The sequence below is a fragment of the Camelus dromedarius genome, chromosome 10 (assembly GCF_036321535.1).
Source record: "Camelus dromedarius isolate mCamDro1 chromosome 10, mCamDro1.pat, whole genome shotgun sequence".
In the NCBI taxonomy this organism is placed as follows: domain Eukaryota; kingdom Metazoa; phylum Chordata; class Mammalia; order Artiodactyla; family Camelidae; genus Camelus; species Camelus dromedarius.
In genome coordinates, this window is record NC_087445.1 from 38,180,403 (window position 1) to 38,199,215 (window position 18,813).

The 18,813-nt window shown below is 41.0% G+C and overlaps 1 protein-coding gene across 5 annotated transcripts in view; it reads left to right on the plus strand.

The window, feature by feature from the left end:
• Window positions 1–2,437: 2,437 nt before the first annotated feature.
• GDA (guanine deaminase) overlaps window positions 2,438–18,813 on the plus strand; it is an 87,752-nt gene continuing 71,376 nt past the window's right edge. For 3 of the 5 annotated variants that reach the window (XM_064490275.1, XM_064490273.1, XM_064490274.1), the window contains exons 1-2: window positions 2,438–2,671; window positions 5,510–5,626. In XM_064490275.1, the coding sequence (XP_064346345.1) occupies window positions 2,549–2,671; window positions 5,510–5,626 (240 nt within the window). In that variant the 5' untranslated portion in view covers window positions 2,438–2,548. The remainder of the gene's footprint in view (window positions 2,672–5,509; window positions 5,627–18,813) is intronic. The other 2 variants (XM_064490276.1, XM_010999942.3) reach the window with 1 other exon arrangement.

Below are 18,813 nucleotides of genomic sequence, written 5' to 3' on the forward strand. Positions count from 1 at the left end.
AAACCAAGACTTCCTGATGTGTGGGCTAAGCTGAGGGTATTGGATCCTGAGCAAGGTGCCTACACCTGGGCTGAGAATGGAAGGGAAACTGTGCCCTCTTGGAAGAACTAACACTTCCCTGAGAAGCACTAATGCCATGTCACCCAGAGGCCCACAGTCATATCTTCTGTTTAAGAAGGTTAACTTTATTCAAAGCTACACAATGATTAGTCATTCCATAAGCCACACATAACAACTTCAGTAAACATTAAAACACAATTCCCCAGCAATTCCATTACCTCAACAGAACAATGGCCATTGTTTGATATACCTTTTAATTCTAGCCCTTACACCTATAGGCTTTTCATGGTGGTAACCATAGCATAAATGCCATTTAAAAAAACACTTTATTATATGTAATTCCAATATTGCTACATATACCTGCTATTGTTTTTAATAACAATAATATTCTAGTAAGTGGATAGATTTTAACTCACTAAACAAGGTTAAATTGTTGGACATTTATGTGACTTCCATTAAAAAAAAAATTAACTGTACCTATACCAGTACATATTTTAGAAACATTTAATTGACAGCTCTTTTACAATAAGCACCAGACATTTTCTTCACTTTTCTTTCTGAGGTTTGTGTGTGTATAAACCTAGAGGATGTCTTCAGTGTGCTGGCTGCAAGGAGGGAATGTGGTCTGCAGAACCAGGAGAAAATGAGAGAGAAAGGTCTGACATCCCCCAGAGGCAAGTAGCAATGCTCTCAGCTTCAGGGCCTCCTAGTCTGAGTTCTTGTCAGGGTGACGACCAGCTTGGTGTTCTAGGGACTGAGGAGTTTCCTGCATCTCAAGACTTTCAGTGGTAAAGCAACAAAGTCCCCCATATACTGGGGTGGGTTGGTCACTCTAGGCCTTGGTCTGTGGGGAGGGGAAGGAATTGAGGAGATGAATCATTTAAGCCACTCCTGTGTCATAAAAGCAGCAGAGAAATCAGAAAGCCTGCTCATGCACAGCAATGTGAAACTCTTATCCTTTATGTAGGAACCAAATTAGATATTTATCTCAAGTTATTGCTGTGCTTCCAAAAAAACCATTAATTAACTTTTTCATTTATTCAGTAAATATGTATGAAAGATCAGGCACTGTTTTAGGCATAAGACCTCTGTTCTTGCTTCCATTACTCTGTGTGTGTGTGTGTGTGTGTGTGTGTCTGTGTGTGTATTGGGGGAAAGGAAGCAGAAATAAATGAAAAAGCATAAAATATATGAGGATGGATACAATAAATGCAGTGACAAAAATAAGAAATTAATGCAATAGAAACTGCTGGGGGTGGAGATGTGCTACCAACTTGGTGTTGGAGGGAGGTTACTCCAAAGAGCTGATGTTTAAGATAAGCCAGTGATGAGAAGGGCTGGTCATGTGAGTATCTACAGGAGGCATTAGTGGCAGAAGGAGCAGCATGTGCAAAAGCCCTGAGTGGAAACCAGTTGTTCTTCCTCGGGGAACTTAATAAAGGACTTTGTACTGTCGGGACAGAATGCTGACCTAGAATCAGCCTTAGTAACCACCCAGTTCAAGTTCCATCTTCACAAACAAGGATGATAAGAATGCTGAGGTCCACTTGCATTGACTATAGCCTCTTGATCCCTAATCCAGTACTCTTTCCACCAAGCCATGCCACACTGCCATTTCTAGCTACTTGGCTTAATTTTCTCCTTCTGTACAACTGGGAGTAAATCAAAGAGATTCATTTATTTTGGATTTGAGAAAAATTGGAGTTGGAATTGTTTGTGGATGTGCACAAAGGCCAAAACATTGGCCTCAAGGTGAAGAGAGGAACGTTGAGGTCCGGATGAACCTTCAGTGGTGGCCTCCCATAAAGATACGCTTCCAGAGCATAAGGTTAGGACAAATTCTGCAGCCCACCGAAACTGAAAATGAAACGAGTCGGTAAGGTAGGCAGCCCTAACATACCTGTCACTGGCATAGAACTTGTTTGTGCCAGTTCAGACCTTGTGGGTGACAGAGGTTGAAAGGTCCAGGGTTTGGCCACAAATAGCTCTACAAGTTTAAAGGGTTGAGAAAGCAGGTCACGCAACTCTGGGTGTGCCAACTAAAAAAGGTTGAGGATGTTGGGAGCCAGGGACAAAAGCAAATTTAGTGACCAGTTGAAAGGTACAGGGCTGAAATCCTGAATCCTCGCTCCCTCATCTCCCGCCCCCTGGGTGGGTGACAGCCACCACGGATTAAAAGAACTGCAACGTGAACGGCGATTTTGGAAACTCAAAGAGTTAACGTATCAAAAACTAAAGCAGGGGAGGAGAGAAAGACCGGCGCCAACCTACGGGAGAAAAATCCTATTGGCATCGAGGAGGCAGGGAGCCAGCCCCTGGGCGCGGCCTGCAGGGGGCAGGCAATCCTGCCGGGAAGCGGGGACAGGACAAGGCCGGCGGAGTCCGTGCCGGCTCCGCAGCTACCCGCAGCCGCAGGGAGTCCTTGCCGCGCCTCCGCCGGCTGCACCCTCTTTGGCCCGCGGACTCCGTGTTGCGCTCCACCGCTGACATGTGTGCCGCCCAGATGCCGCCCCTGGCGCACATCTTCCGAGGGACATTCGTCCACTCCACCTGGACCTGCCCCATGGAGGTGCTGCGGGATCACCTCCTCGGTGTGAGCGACAGCGGCAAAGTAAGCGGGCGCGGGGTCTGGCGCACCTCGACGGGCGGGCGGACAGGTGGAAGGAATCTCGCGCTGTGCGCTGCGAAGTCAGGAGTTCGCTCGGTGCCGAGCCGGCGCCGAGGCTCCGGAGTTGAACTGGAGTGTTTGGTTCTTGGGGATCCTCGGCAGAGCCCTGGCGCTGGGTTTGTGGGCTGGACTGGGAGTAAAGAGTTCCCGAAGCTGGGAGCCGTGGAGTACTCCTACCTCCGATTGGTTCGACAGCCGTCCAGGCTGTGGTGGAAGAGGAGCGAGGCTGTGCCCTCGCGAATCTAAAGAGATCATCAATAAATTAGCACTTCGTTTCGTTCATTTCTGTGTCTCAGGCGCCTGGCACAGTGCCTAGCACAGCCTAGGCTCTCTGTAAATTTGATTGAATTTACTGTGACGATAAAACAGAAGGGTCACTTGATCAGCGTTGTTTAGCCCTTTCAGTACATTAGAATAAGCAAAGAACTGATTTCATTCACCTGATCATTCAGCAGACGAGTTACTAATAATTCAGCCTAGACAACTTGTAATATTAGAAAGAATAGTCCGAGAGAAATTACCCTCCTCCCCCCCCATAGCCATTTGCATCAAAGCAAGCAGTTCCGTTTTAAGGTTCAAAATGAGTTCTATGAGTATATCTTCCACACATCTGTTTCCAAAATCAGGATTTCTACAGACGACATAGATAACTTGACTGTTCTGTACACACCAATGGTATTGGCAGTGGCCTGGCCAGTTTAAGTGAAAGCCATTGCATTTTTAGAAGAAAAAATAAAAATAGTGATGGGATATTTTTTAGCTTTTCCCCAACTACCGGTTTGGCTAGCAAAAGTATATATATTTGTGACTTGTCAGCTTGAAGACGCTATTCCTGACTAAAGATGCTTCTGAGCTGATGACAATTTTGAATCGTGACTCTTACATTTGGGGATAACTAAACCTTGTTTTCTTATGGTGCTTAAAAATCTATACTCTCTGTACATATTCAGGAAGCCTGCTGTTGTGTTTCCAAGGCGATGAAACTCTCAGAGCTCCCCCAAATGGGGAGACTCCAAGAAATCCTGAGACTGATGAATTGTTGCCTTGGGTTCTTGACTCTCTAGTTTCAGGGAGCCCTTAGGCTTGGGGCAAGTCCCAAGAAGCAAAGGAACAGAGACTGCTAAACTGAGGAAAGATCAGAGGTATTTGCTTAATCACAAGGGGATGTTCAACTCTTAGGTTTCTGTTTAAAATATAAATTTCCATATCCAGAATTTAAACTGATAGAATAGCAGTCAGGAGAACTGGCTTGGGGACTGGCTTTCACCAGTGGAGAAGAGGAAGAAAAAGAAGTAATTCATCTAAAAATTTACCATTTATGGGGGTTGTCCAGAAGAACTGTCCTGAACATGCAATTAGTAGTTGAGTCAGGGAGTCTACTCGTAACTAAGGAGCATACTAAAGTTATACATTTAGAAAAATGCCGTTCCCCCACAAGATAAAATTAGTGAGGAATTGGATACAAAGGTGAGTTAATCAAGTGGATTCGATTTACAGCATAAAATGCCCTAATCTGTGAATGGTAACTATTTATTGCTATGTGCAAGGCAGTTGATTCCTGACTGTGTGTAAAGGTTGGATGTCATATATATTTCAAGGCTTGATTTCCCCCATTTTGAAAGTAGAAATGCCTCCCCTTTAGAGTTGCTGGGATAAATAAGCTATTTATTAAAAAAATTTCAAGGTTCTTACAGAAAATTATATTCCCATGAAGTAAATAAATATGCAGAATCATCTTGATCTTTACATTTTTACTGAGTTCCCAAAGCTGTTCTCAAACCTTAGGATGAATCAGAAACATCTGGGGTGCTTGTTAAAATGCCAGTTCCTGGACGTCATCCTCAGAGAATCCGACTCTATAGGCCTGGAGAGGGTGCCAGGAAGTGGCATTCCAACAAAGGCCCCTGGAGATTAGGACACAGGTAGTGTGTGGATTACATTTTGGGTAACCTCAGTCCACAAGTTGTTTGATGGAACAAGTTGTATGGGGTCTTGGGTGCTCAGTTCTCGATTACAAGCCCTGGACTAGCGCAGCATCTCAGAGAGAAGGAACATGACTTCCTCTGTCCTCCCTCTCCCTTCTAGACCTCATCTTTCATTTCATGTAACTTCAGTTAGGCTCAGAGAATGGTGATGACTAACTACTTTTAATTCATTAATTAAAGCTCACTCAAAATTAGGTTAATTTTAAAGATTCTTTAATCAATATTTTAGTATTGGGCATTTTGAATTCAGAGTTAATTTTTCTATGCAAGTGGAATGTAGCTTTTTAAAAGAAAAACTCCAGCACGTATAATTCATTTGCAGATAGGTAATTAATCTTGAGACACTGTGTGCTCAGATATTACTAAATTACCCGATTCTTCCCACATGCAACAAGGTCAGGTTGACTTTAAAGATACATAAAGATGTCTTGGGTCTTTTATACACACTTACCTGGAAGCAAGATCGAGGAAGAGAATCATTTTTGTGGTAGTGCCCTGGGGTAGCAGAAGTAAGTCCTATAGAGAAATAGAGACCTGAGTTCAAGTCAGGTATCCACTGCTTATCTACTCTTAAGTCCATGGGTGAGACACTTAACTTCTCTGAGCCTCAGTCTCCTCATTTGTAGAATCAGATTTACTTTTGCTAAGTTATTAAATAATGTATGAAAATGCCTGTCACTTAGTGGATGCCTACATACAATGTTCATTTTGTCCCCTTCCTTCCTCTGTACTTAGCAAATCCTTAACCTCTTGCTCACGGTAGCATTTTTGCATTTTTTTACATGGTGGCCAACAGGTGAAGGAAGCCATGCCCTGGGATGAACCATGTGGGAAGAGGGGGAGGTCACTGGACCTCTGGTATGCAGTCTCACTGCTTATGCCACTGACCCACTGTGACACAAAGATGCAGCTGGTAAGAAAGATCTAAAGAGCATTTGCTGCCAGGTTCACTAGCACATTGTTTTCAGTCTCTCTTTTAGTCTTTAGTGTGATTATTTCCTCTTAAAGAAGGGGAAGTTGAGACTTGAGAAATCCTGCATCCAGAGATGGATTTTCTGAATTAACATGGCCAAAGGCCATATTCTCTTTACTAGAGCAAACCACGTCCCTGAGGCACAATCCATGACCTCAATGAACTTGCACTTAGACTTATACCTGTAATAAAAGTGAATAGATTCCTGAGCCAAAGACTGGGCTCATTGCTGGAGATAACACTGATGAATGAAATGTGCAAACTCTGCCCTGCCCTTATGAGATAGATCATCTAGTGATTAACAGAATCTGCTATGACCTGTCAGAACTTGAGCTACTCTGGGGGTGGAGAGAAGGCTTTCCTGAGTGTGAAGTGACATTTAAATTGTGATCTGAAGGATGGGTAGAGTTGAATAGGTAAGGCAGGCAGGATTGGAGATGGGGAAGAGCCTTCTAAGTAGAGGGAACAGCCTGAGCAAAGCTCTGGGTAGGAAGGAATGATAGCATCAGGTGGTTAGAATCCAAAGTTCTAGGCAAAGGATAACACAAGGTAAGGCTGGAGAGGTGGTCAGGGCAAGATCTTGGGGGGCATAGGGAGCTGGGAGAGGCCTTATGCCATGACCAAATTTTGCATTTTTAAAAGATCATTCTAGCTTTAGGATAAAAAATGCATTGGAGAGGAGTTGAGTGTAAGTAAGGAGATCAGATGGAATCCTTTTGCAGTAGTTTAGGTGAAATGGGTGTGGTTTTAGAAGAGAGAGGCAGTGTAGTTTATCCATTAAGAAATGAACTCTTAAAAGTGCCTCTATCACTTACTACCTATGTGAATTTGAGCAAGTTACTTAATTCTATTTCCAAATTTTCTCATGTGTGAAATGATGGCAGTAGTCTACTTCATAGGGTTGTTAAAATGAATAAATGAATTAATAATTTTAAATTACACAGAATAATGCCTTCCATGTAGCACGTGCCCAGTAAACATCAGCAGTTATTATCAGCAATGGATATGGAAGGAGGTGGACAGAATTGGTAACTATTTAAATCAGATCAACTGGATTTGATAATAGGATTAGAAAGATGTTTGTGAATGTATTAAATAGTATGATGGGATACAAATTGGTTGGTAATAGGAAAAACTTGATGAAAGAAGCCAAAGTTGAACTAGACATTAAAGAACACATAGGATTTGAACATGCAGAAAAGGGTTAAATAGCTTTGGTGAATGGAACGAGTCAATGTTCTTTAATTTCCAAAACTATTAGGAAGAGCAAGAGTTGTATTTCCCTGAGACTGCATCATCATCATCTTGCTTTGCCAGGAGTTCTCACAGTCTGAATCACAAATCTCAGTGTTTCTGTTATCATCTTTTCCTTCTTGGGTAGGTGAAGACCTTTCTTCCTTCAAGCTTAGGGACTCAGAATATTCTATAATGTTGAAGAGGAATTTAGGCTAAGATATCCCTTCTGAGGCTGCTGAATCAGAGCTCCACTTTCATCAGAAACATGTGTTCATGCCCAAGTATCACATTATCATCTTGTGAAGTCCCATTTTCTGGAAGGCATATTGCTTTGTTCAGAATGCTTGTGGCAGACACGGTAGGTTACCCACTCAATAGCCATTACCACTTCTTCCTTATTAACTGACGCTTTTTGAATTTGATCAGCCTGTAACATACTTGGCTCATGGATACATCATAGTGTAAGCCAGTTGTGGTAATCATAATCCCATTTAGATACTAATTTTTCCAGCTTACTGGTAGCTAAGGGTGGCCAGTGATGACATTCTGGTATGCAGAAAGTCAGCTCAGAGGCCTCTGGAAAATGTTTTTCTCCCTAATTGGTAGACACAGATGCAGGAAGCGAAGTCTTCCTTTTTTGGATGCTTTCATGTAAGGACTGGAGCTGCTGCCACCACTGTTTGAGACTATGAGAAAAAAATTAAGAGGATTTCAGAGGCACTAACCTAGTCCTTCTTTGACCCTCATTGAATGCATATATGAATAGCATCATTGAATAGTTAACGATTCCTGGAACTGCCTACTACTTTGACTTCTTTTGCAAAATAATGAAATGTCTTTTATTGTCTGCACCTCTGTCAGTTGCAGCCCAAAGCACCTCTAACAATCACACTGCTTTTTCAAGGAATCATATTATTTTTCAAAGGACTGCTAGCTGCCCTCTCCTTTTCCATTTTCTATCTTCTCCTTATTGGCCCAAAATATCAGTGTCTTTTCAGGCACCCATGTCAGTAGTCAGGCCCAGCCAGTTGAGCTCTGGGATGTCTTTGTGTACACCGCTTTCCATTTTCATTGGCGCTGTCCAGCTTTCCACTGTCTTTTGCCTGCAATGTTACAGGAACCTCCTAACTGTTTTCTCTCCCCCATTCTAATATCTTCTCCACATGACTGACAATTCCTTTCTTGCAGCATGGGTAGGATTATGTATCTTCTCTTTTGCAACCACCTATGGCTCTCTATTGCAGCTAAGATCCAGTTGCCCCTGGAAGAAATTTTAGGCATGACGTTTGGCCCCAACCTGCTTTTATAATACTTCCTCCTTCTCCATCCTTCTCTCTGGCAAATGGGAGTAGGATTACCATGACTGGTTTATACCATGAGGTACCCACGATCTGAGGGATGTCTATCCATGCCAATTTCTCACTGTTTCCCAGCACATCATATCTTTTATGCCTCCATTTTTTTTTTTTTTTTTTTGGTGCCAATTTCTCAGCCTGGAATAGTCTTCCTTTTTGTAATCCCTTTTCCATTCCACCTCTGTCAGAATGAAATCTTGCTCTTCCTCCAAGGCCCAATCTGATACCCCCTTCTTTCCAAAGGCTTCCCTGGCCACCATCCTCCAGTTGAAATGAATTACTCTTTTTGTCTTCCATTAAAATTTTGTATATATATATTCAAACCAGTGTTTTCCTGGTGGTTAAAAGCATGTCTTCTGGAGTCAGGCTAGGTGGATTCAAATCCCAACTCTGCCACTTACTTGGATAGATTTCCTAACATATTTGAGCCTTGGCACCCTCATTTATAAAATATGGACAACACTGGCACCTTGAAGGAGTGGTGAGGCAGATGAGATAATGTGTGTAAAGCACCTGGCACATAGTAATTGCTCAATAAATATTGGCCATTGTTACTATTTTTCTTTTGCTAAAGTAATTATTTAGCTTTATAGAATGTTCTCACTCACTTACTGATTTAAAGATCTTTGACGAGAGGGAGGTGAAATGGAGAGAAGGTAACATTTATTAAGTCATAATTTGTGTCAGACACTGCCAGATTCTTTGTCCATCAACAGTCCTGAGATGAGACATCATCATTATCATTGTCTTCTTCACTGTTCCTACTTTACAAATGAGAAAATGGAGGCTCAGAGAGTTAACTGACTTGGCTGTAGTCACAGCGAATAAGTGGCAAAGCCAAGACTCACACCAAAGCCTGTCTAATTTCCAAGGTCCGAGCTGCCTTCCCTCATGAGGAGGGCTCACACTCTATTGTCTTTAAGGCTCTTCAACATAGTCTTATTGTTTTAACACAAAGTAGGTGGTCAGAAAAGTGAATGTGATGTGTAATACAGAGACATTTGTATGTGATAACTACAAAAAAAAAAAAAAAAAAAAGAGAGACGCTTCTAACCCCAGAGATTTAAAAAAAAAAAAAAGATTTGACTTATTCTTTGAGGCCTTGTCTGGGCATGAGTGGAGTTTGCCACTCCTCTGGTTGTGTAAAGTTGTCGATTAAATCCTAGAACTTCTTGGCAGTCCTGACTGATGTGGTGCTGTGGCTGTGAGGCAGCATAGGTGTATCTGACACATGGCTGAGTTCCTGGGAGGTTCTGACAGGTGCAGAAGTGGTGGGCAGGATCTCCTCTGGGCCTGGACATGCCCCTTGACTTACCAGGCATTGATCTGATTATTTAGGGATAAAGACCATGTGGACTTACCTCCCCTGCAAGAAGAGAAATCCAATTGGCCATGTATTTACAACCACCCTTTCTGTAGGAAGGATTTAAGGCATCTCCACAGGGCACAGGCAAGTCGTGATGCTTTTATACATTTATGAGAGAAGAGTCAGTCATTGCCATAAAACAAAGCTAGGAATTAGATTTAAAGTGCATTGTGAGATGACATACACTCTTATTGGCTTCTAACTTTCCTAGGATACATGCTACCTAGTTAACAATATCTGTACTAAAAGCAGTTGCTCGAGAGGAACACACATATTCTTGATGCTTTGTTCAGACAGGAATTTCTTCTAGATGGACAGTGTATCTTATGATTATACTTAACAACTTTCCTGTGCAAGGTAGAGCTTCCTAGTATTGGCTCGCAAATAGGACCATTATACCTGTACAACATCTCTATTCAGGCTTTATTTAAATGCTTTCAGTGATTAATATAACAGAAATGTATTGATCTACCCATTTGGATGCCAATAATGTTACTTTTCCCCCCTATTTCTCAAAATTAAAAAAAATCAACAATCTTTTTCAAATTTTTAAAATTTCTTTTTCTGTGTGTGTGTGTGTGTGGCAGAATTAGGTTTACTTATTTATTTTTATATTTTATTATTTTTTTAACAGAGGTACTGGGGATTGAACCCAGGACCTTGTGCATGCTAAGCACACACTCTACCACAGAACTACACACTGCCCCAACTATTCCTCAAATTTTAAGAGAACCCCTATTCACACAATTATTGGAAAGTCCATTATCGGTCATTTTCGGACTTCTGTTTTCTTCTGCTCTGTAAGGATTCTTGGAGACTTTTACGAATCCAAGCATCGATTCATCCCTAGATATTGATTCAGTTATTTACTATGTCCCAAGTGCTGTTCTTGTTCTGGTATAGAGCTGTGAACAAGACAAAGCTGCTGACCTCATGGAAGTTCACTCCAGTTTTGAAAAGGGATTTCCAGATGTCCAGTTTTAATTGAGGAAAACCCCTTATCTCTGCATCCCTGGGGACCTTGGCTGCCCTTGTCCTTTGTGACCACATGATGCTGCGCTTGGGTGCTGATCCCAGCCATCTGTCTGCTGTTACTGTGTTGTCCTGTCTAGGCTGGCCTTTCCCAGGGTCAGCTCAGTGGCAACTCCGCACCTCTGTGCTCAGCTTCTTCTAGAGCCACTTGCGCAGACTGCTGTGGTCATGCGGGTCTTAATGTTTAGCTTCCCCTCTAGGGAGGAGAAACCTGTTTCATTCTTTTGTCCTGCATCCAAGACACTGAGAAAACAAAATACAAGATAAATTCTCAACTACAACAGTAACTTTTAAAAATAAGAATTTCATGGTACATTTAAAATAATTTAATTTAAAGTAAGATTTTAAAAGTTTGATCAATAAAAAGATAAGTAGCATATTTTTTATATTAAGCAGTTGTGCATTAAAATGCTATATGAAAAAAAGGAAACAAATTTTGTGTGTAAGTCATCTTCTTACATTGCATTGGGCTTATAGCCCATGACACTGGGTTATAAACTTGGAGACAGGAGGTACATTGATGGTGTTATCGCTCCTGTTAACTATAATAATATCGAACATTTTGTTATACACTTGTTATGTGCTAGGTCCTGTGCTGAGTGCTTTGCAAAACATCATTTTTCTGACTATTTTTTGAGGTGAAACTGTTACCGATTCCTTGTTATGTTCTTTTCCTACCTGATTATTGTTCACATTGTTAAGGCGAAATTACTTTCTTAGCAGCAAACAGAAACTTTATTCATTGGCCAAGGAAAGGAGAAGGCAGAACTTATGCTCTAAAAGCAGCTTTTTCCCATTCCAGGCAAGGCAAGCTTTCTATAGAAAAGGCTAAAGGAGGTTATAGGATGCTGTGATCGTTTGTCATCCTGATTCATGGAAATAGATGATTTTCCAGAATGCGGCCCTCCCCTCTTTTCTGCCCTTGTATGATCCTTCAGTGTCTGGGTTGTGTGTCAGTCTAATCGATATGGCATGGGTGGGAGGAGGTCTTATTATTACAATGAGATGGTAAGGAGCTGTAAAGTTTGTCCCGGTTTTGAAGTTCAGCCAGTTTATACCGGTTTCTCATGGCTAAGCCTTTTTGTTTTTGTTATGTAAACACAACTAGAAGATACTGTCAGATTTCGTTTCTCTGCAAGTTTGCCCCAGGAGGGGTTTTAGCAGAAGTGGGGGACTTCCTTGCCTCCTTGCCTAAGACAGGTGCTCTTGTGCTTTATAGAGACAGTTTAGGTATTGATTGAGGACCCTTGGTTGCTCCCTTCAGTGACAAAACTTTCAATTTATTTTATTGACAAGAAAACTGAGACTCAGAGTGTTAATCCTAAATCTGAAGTAAATAGCCAATGACTACACACTGGGTGGCTTCTCTCTCCTAAAGCTATAGTGTAGCTCTTTATTTTCAGATAGTCAAACAGCAGAGTTACAACAGTTTCCCCTACTTAAATTGTTAATACAGATTCAATTGTTAAGAGTAGAGGTAAAGACAGATTCATCTCTTCTAATGTACTTTTTTAAGACTGAGCAATAAATATTGATCATCTCTCCCCAAAATCTTTCTTTGACATTGCTTCCTACCTTCTAAAAAGCCTCACTCTTTCCCTTTTTGAAGGCATTGTTTAGTTGACTTTATCACACTAACTTACTAACTCTAAAGGATAAATTACATTAATTTTAAATTTAACTTATAGAGGGGAGGGTATAGCTCAACTTGTAGAGCTGTGCCTAGCATGCATGAGGTCCTGGGTTCAATCCCCAGTACTTCCATTAAAAAATAAACAAATAAATAGATAAACCTAATTACCTATCCCTCCAATTTTTTTTGTAAAGTTTAACTTCTAAGTAAGATGTTTTCCAAAACCTTTTGACTGTTAAAGTTCGTGCCTCTGCTTGTGAAATGCTTTTTTTTTTTTTAAATCATGAATTAGTTATTTGTACATTGTTAGTTATTTGTACATTGTTACCTGAAACCATTTCACAATAAATACCCTTCATGTCTTCTCTTCTCATCATGGCTCTACTCAGGTTGGCATCACCATGAGATCTCCTGTAGTCACAATGCTTTTTCTCTTCTCAGCCTGTTACTGGGTTTTAAATAATTATTTTGATAGAATGAATTTTCCTTAGTAACCTCCACCTGAAAACCCAACCGTGCTGCTCTCAATTTATCGACCAGCTATTGATTTGTAAGTTAAAAAAAATCTTTGCAGACTAAAGCAATTATAGGCAATTCTAGTTTAAAGTGAGTTCTTCTAGGCTTACCTATATTGATACAGGAATTTTAAGAACCCAAGGTTTCCCAGTAGTTTAAATGGATAGATAAAAGTGTATCAGATGACCATATGACCCCCTCCATTCACCTACACCCCTATATACACACATATAAAACACATTTCTGGAAGGCAATATTGAAATGAAAAACCTAAATAACATGTTTCATAGAGTAGGACTGGAGAGTTGGGGATGTTGAGAATTTTTACGTTCCACCTTAAAACTTTCTGCATTGTTAGCTTTTTGTGCTTTTTTTGTTTCTGTTTTACTTATAATTTTACGTAAAATTCACCATCTTAAAGTGTTCAATTCAGTGTCATTTAGTACATTCACAGTGTTGTATAACCATCATCACTGTCTACTTCCGGAATATGTTCGTCACCCCAAAGGGAAACCCTTTCATCGTGAATCAGCCACTCCCTATTCCTCCTCTCTTCCCCTCAGCAACCACTAATTTGCTTTCTGTTTCTATAAACTTGCCACTCTGGATGCTTTATACAGATGGACACATTGAATATGTGACCTTTTGTGCCTGGTGTTTTTCACTTAGCTAAATGTTTTCGAGGTTCACCCATGTTGTGGCATGTGTCAGAACTCCATTCCTTTTTTATGGCTATACAGAATTCATGGTATAAAATGTACGACATTTTGTTTATCAAGCCATCAGTTGATGGATATTTGAATTGTTTCCACCTTTTGCCTATTGTTAATAGTGCTACTATGAACATTTGTGTGCAAGTTTTAAAAACCAGTTTATTGTTTAAAATCTTTTTGTGGTTTTGCATTGCTTAATTGTGTGATAAGTCCAGGCCTAGCCTTGCTGACTGTTTGCCCCACCTTCCACATTGTTCATGCCTTTGTGTCTTTGTTCTTCTTCTTTACCTTCTGTCTGCTGGAGGAATAAACCTTTCAAAACAAATTTAATTGTTACTTCCTCAATGAGGACATTACTAACATTGCTCCCACCCTTCTGTCCGTGGCAGAGTTAACCCTTGGCTCCTTTGTGCCCCCTGTTCTGTTTGGCACCTTTTTATGGCTCTTACTTTATTTTGTGAGTCTCCCCTATAACCCAGCCCTAAAGGCAGGGGCCGTGACTCAATCACTTTTGGATCCACAACTCCTAGCACATGATAGGCACTCAGATGAAATATTTGTTGGATAAATGGTACTTGGATTTTTTTTTTTTTTTTAACCGCAAGAAAACCAGGTTGGTAAAGTTCACTTTAGGAGTCACCAGAATGTACAGCCAACTAAAAATATCTTCCAAATAATCAATTGTTTGAATAAGAACTCTGAGTTTTTCTAATCTGGATGATCGATACAAGGTATTTGGCCACTGGGAGCTGTAATTCATTTCATGTCCTCGTAAGTAATTAAGAACCCTAGAAAAGTAGATTCTAATTGGAACTCTGAGACTTCATAAAGTTCTCAGATGCCTTTACCTCGGACTATGTCAAGGATCTGGAATAATGTAGATTATATAGGCCTGCTTACTCCCTTTGGTTTTATATTATGGTTTGTTAAGTGTTCACTTCTTCATAAGATGGTAATTTACTTGAAATGTTGCTTATAAATTGCCACTTAACAATTTGTAGTCCTGGAACATGGTAGATCCTCCATAAAGAGCAGCTCTTATTGTCCATCTCCTGCTCCATAATACTTGGTACTTTAGCACAAAATCAGCATTCAGTAAATGCTTCTTAGTGAAAGAATGAATGGAATGGGCTGCTTTACTGTGTAAAGTGTTCTTTTTCATGCCCAGGTAGTCCTGGCTGTATAGACAGGAAATTGTTAATCAGCATTCTCAGCTGGTTGTAGCCAATATGTGTGAAGGTGAAGGTGTGCCTTCCAGTAGTGGGGCAGATTTTTCCCTCTGTGCTATTTAACCTGGAAGTTGTTTCCCTTCTGCCATGTGGAGGGTGGTCATATGTAAGCCCTAACCCTTTTTGGAAGTGCGAAACACAGGGAGAAGCCGTTCCAGGTCCTTGGGACATGAGCATAGTATGCATTCATTACCCCTGTGGAGCTAGTACACTTAGAATTCATAACAGCTGATAATGGCTGATGAAGAGAAAAGGCTTAAAGAAGTTTGGGATAAAAGGGCAAGCAAAAGAGATGCAGATCCTGCCTTATAATCACTCAGAGTCAATAATCAAATGAGCATGAGTAGGTATATGATCTCTACAAAGGAAAAATGCATACTGCTTTGGAGGTGTGAAGCCAGAGGACTTGGCTTATTTTGAGGAGGTGCTCCAAGATACATCCCTAAGGATGTTACGAAACGACAGGCCAGTCAAGAAACAAGCACCACTCGGAGGGTTGGAGTACTCAGATGTATTACGCCGGCGGGCTCACAGGGGCTTCTGCTCCGAAGCTCTGAGCACCTCCAAGACGTGCGCGTGAGGTTTTATAGGGTAAAGTACAAGCTTGGGGTATTAGGCCAATAGGCATGGAACAGCTTTAGCAGCATTATCATCACAAAAGTGGAGGTGGGGAGGCAACAAACCAACATTCCAAAGCCAGATATGTATCTTTGAAAACCCAGCTGGCTAGCAAAAAACATGAACAGCAAACCAACACTGATAAACTTAGATTTACAAGTTAGTCTAGCAGAACTCCGATGAGTATTCCAGTCCTTAGATTTGTGAGTTATCTTGTTAGCCCAGCCCAGCCTCTCCTTCACAAGGAAGTGACATTTAAGTTGAGTCTGAAGTTTAAATGAAAGTTAACTAGGCAGAGAAAAGGAGGGGGAAATGCCTGTGCACAAACCCAGTGAGGTGAAGGAGCTAGGAACCTGTGGTGGAAGATGGATGTGGAAACAGCTGAAGTTAGACAAGCAGGAGACGCGACAGTGTCTTTATAGGCCTTTCCCTTTATCCTAAGGGTAATGGGAAGGCAGTGAAGAGTTTCAGATAGAGGAAGATAGATTGGATTAGCATTTTTCCAATAGATGAACAATCACACCTGTCATCAAAAAACCCACAAATAACAAATGTTGGTGAGGATGTGGAGAAAGGGGAACCTTCTTACACTGTTAGTGGGAATGTAACTTGGTGTAGCCACAATGGAGAACAGTAAGGAGCTTCCACAAAAAAACTGAAAATAGAACTACCAGTACTTCCACTCTTGGGTATATATCTGAAGAAAACAAAAACAGTAATTCTAAAAGAGACATGCACCCCAGTGTTCATAGTAGCATTATTTATAATAGCCAAGATTTTGGAAGCAACCTAAGTGTCCATCAACAGATGAATGGATAGAGAATATATATATATATATAAATGAAAACAAACCATACACATATATATATGCAAGAATTACAGAATGGAGAACAGATGAGAGCAGAGAAGGAGTAGTTGCAGGAGGAGATTAATTGGAAGATAATTACAGTGAAACACAAAAGAGACAAAACAGGTGGTAGAATTGGAGAGAAATGGGTACACCTGTGAGGCACTAAGGATGCAAAAATCAGTGGTATTTGGTGACAGTTTGAATGTGGAAGGAGGGGGCAACCTTCTCTTAGGTTTCAGGCTTATACAACTAGATGGACGTGGTGGCCATCACAGAAAAAGAGGTCAGACCTTGAGATCTGTTTTGGTTATGCTGAGTTGAGGTGCCCTTGTGACATCTACGTGGAGATGTTAAATAGGTGTTGGCATGCAGGTCTGGAGCTCAGAGGAGACATCTGAGTAGGGGACAGTAGAGTAATGGTTGAGAATAGGAAGTAAAGTCCCGTGGTTGGGTTGGAGGAAGAGAATGAGTAAGATGAGAAGGGCAGAGGAAATGACAAGAGGGTAATGTCATAGAAGGCAAAGGATGGGGATACTTCAAGATGGAGGGAGTAGAGCAAATGCAACAAGTTACTGAGAAGTAGAAGAGGAGTTATGCTGGGAAAATACACAATGGATTTAGCAACCTGAGATTATTGTTCACCTTAGGAAGACTTATTTTAGTGGAGAAGTGTCAATCAGCATGGGTGAAAGATAAGGAAATACAGATGATGATCATAGACAACTCTTATGAGATAATGAATGTGTAATATTTCTATTTATCATAAAGTGCCTCCAACAGTAATAAGATACAAATAAGTTACATATGTTTTATTCCCCAGTTAAGTTATTTGAGGGCTCTTTTACAAACATCTGTGCTTGTAAAAGTTACATAAGCATGCTAGTTTTGCCCATTTACAAATACTTAATTTGAGTGGATGCCAAAGCATTGGCCAACATATATGTGCCAGAGCTTAGAATTGGTTGCAGCCTTCTTAATAATCATTTTACTATCTGTATGCTCAGGCCACTCAAAATGGCTGTTTTCTTGCTCTCTGTATGTCCCAGCTCCACCAGTGCCCACTTCACCTACACCCTCCTCACCTGACTGACCTTCCTGCATAATTGCCCCGGGCCACAGCTGTTTCTTATCAAAGGGGTGGTGAAGGGCGTGCCCCTCTGCTGGTTTCCCTGGTAACCCGTAAGCCAACGTGGCTTGACGTCAGTTCCCCTTATAACTGCTCACCTCCCGCGGCCCACTGGGAGGGAAAACTTCCAACAAGTCCTGCTTGCCGCCTACTGCACCCGGTGGGGTATCACTCCAGGACCTGGCTTCAGACATGTAAGCTCCCCCGTTCATTAAACCATTGATGTCTCTGTCCCTGACTCTCAGCTCTTTCTTCAGGCTTGAAGCTGGGCAAGTTCAGGCCTTGCAGACCTGCGGGGTGCAGCCCAACACTATCTTATCTTGGAAATGTAATTTAGCATCTCAGTGTCGCTGGAAACCTTGTTATTCAGTCTGTATTTTTAAGTGTGGGATGCTAGTATTAAAGTTATTTTCATTTTATTAAGATCAAACAGGGAAGGCATAATTTTTCTGTAAGTTTAAGATTATTTTGAAATTAAAACAAACAAAAGCAGGTAAGACACTAGAAGCAGATGCTTCCTGTATTTAAAACGCAGTTTGATTTTAGGGAAGCATTTTAGACTTCTGCCTTTTCTAAGGGAATTAAGAAAACCTCACCTCCTCCCCTTCTGCATGAATCACTGCAAGGAAGATTTAATCCAGCTGAGAAAAACAACAAAAATGACTCACATTAAGAAGGAAAACTACAACCCTTATGGGTATGAATGGAGGCATGAACAATCATTCTTCTTTTCTTTCTCTATCCAGACAAGCAAGGAGGAAGGAGAAAAACAAGACTTATGCTAGATTTATGCCAATTGAAATTAGAATCAGGAAAACTATCCGTGTAATCTAGACAGGATTGGATGCTTCAAAAATGCCAAATCATTGGGCAGAGAAAGTGAGAAGACAATAAGAGAAAGATGTGGAAAGGGAATGATGTAACAATTATGACGATATAAACACACATTGATTTACAGTTTTTATGTCTTTGGACTTCCCCATCTTTCTGTCTGAATGCCCTTACCCCTCATTCTTCCCCATATATACCTTATCCATCACCTCCTACAAAAAACAACCTGGTTTTTCTAGTCTTCGCTGATTTCGCCTTTCTGTTTTCACAGCTGAAGTTCATAATGCCAGTTTGGCGCTTAGAAACGTGCCACTGTGTATTGTTTTCAATTTCGTATCTGCATGTAAATTGTATTTCTCAGCCTGAAAATAAACTCTTGAAGGCGAGAATTATTTCTTGTACATGTATCTGAATCCTTAACAGTTTGATGGGCATATGATATATATTTAAACAATATGTGTTGCTTGAATTGTTACCAGGTGAAATGTGTTACTGAACATGACAAGAGGTAGGCTAGGAAGTGTGTTTTATACAACTTCCTACCAAAACTTGGCATTTTTTTCCCTCCTAGCCTCTGTATATAATTTGATTGCCATGTACCCTGTCACAGGCCCTTGGTGAG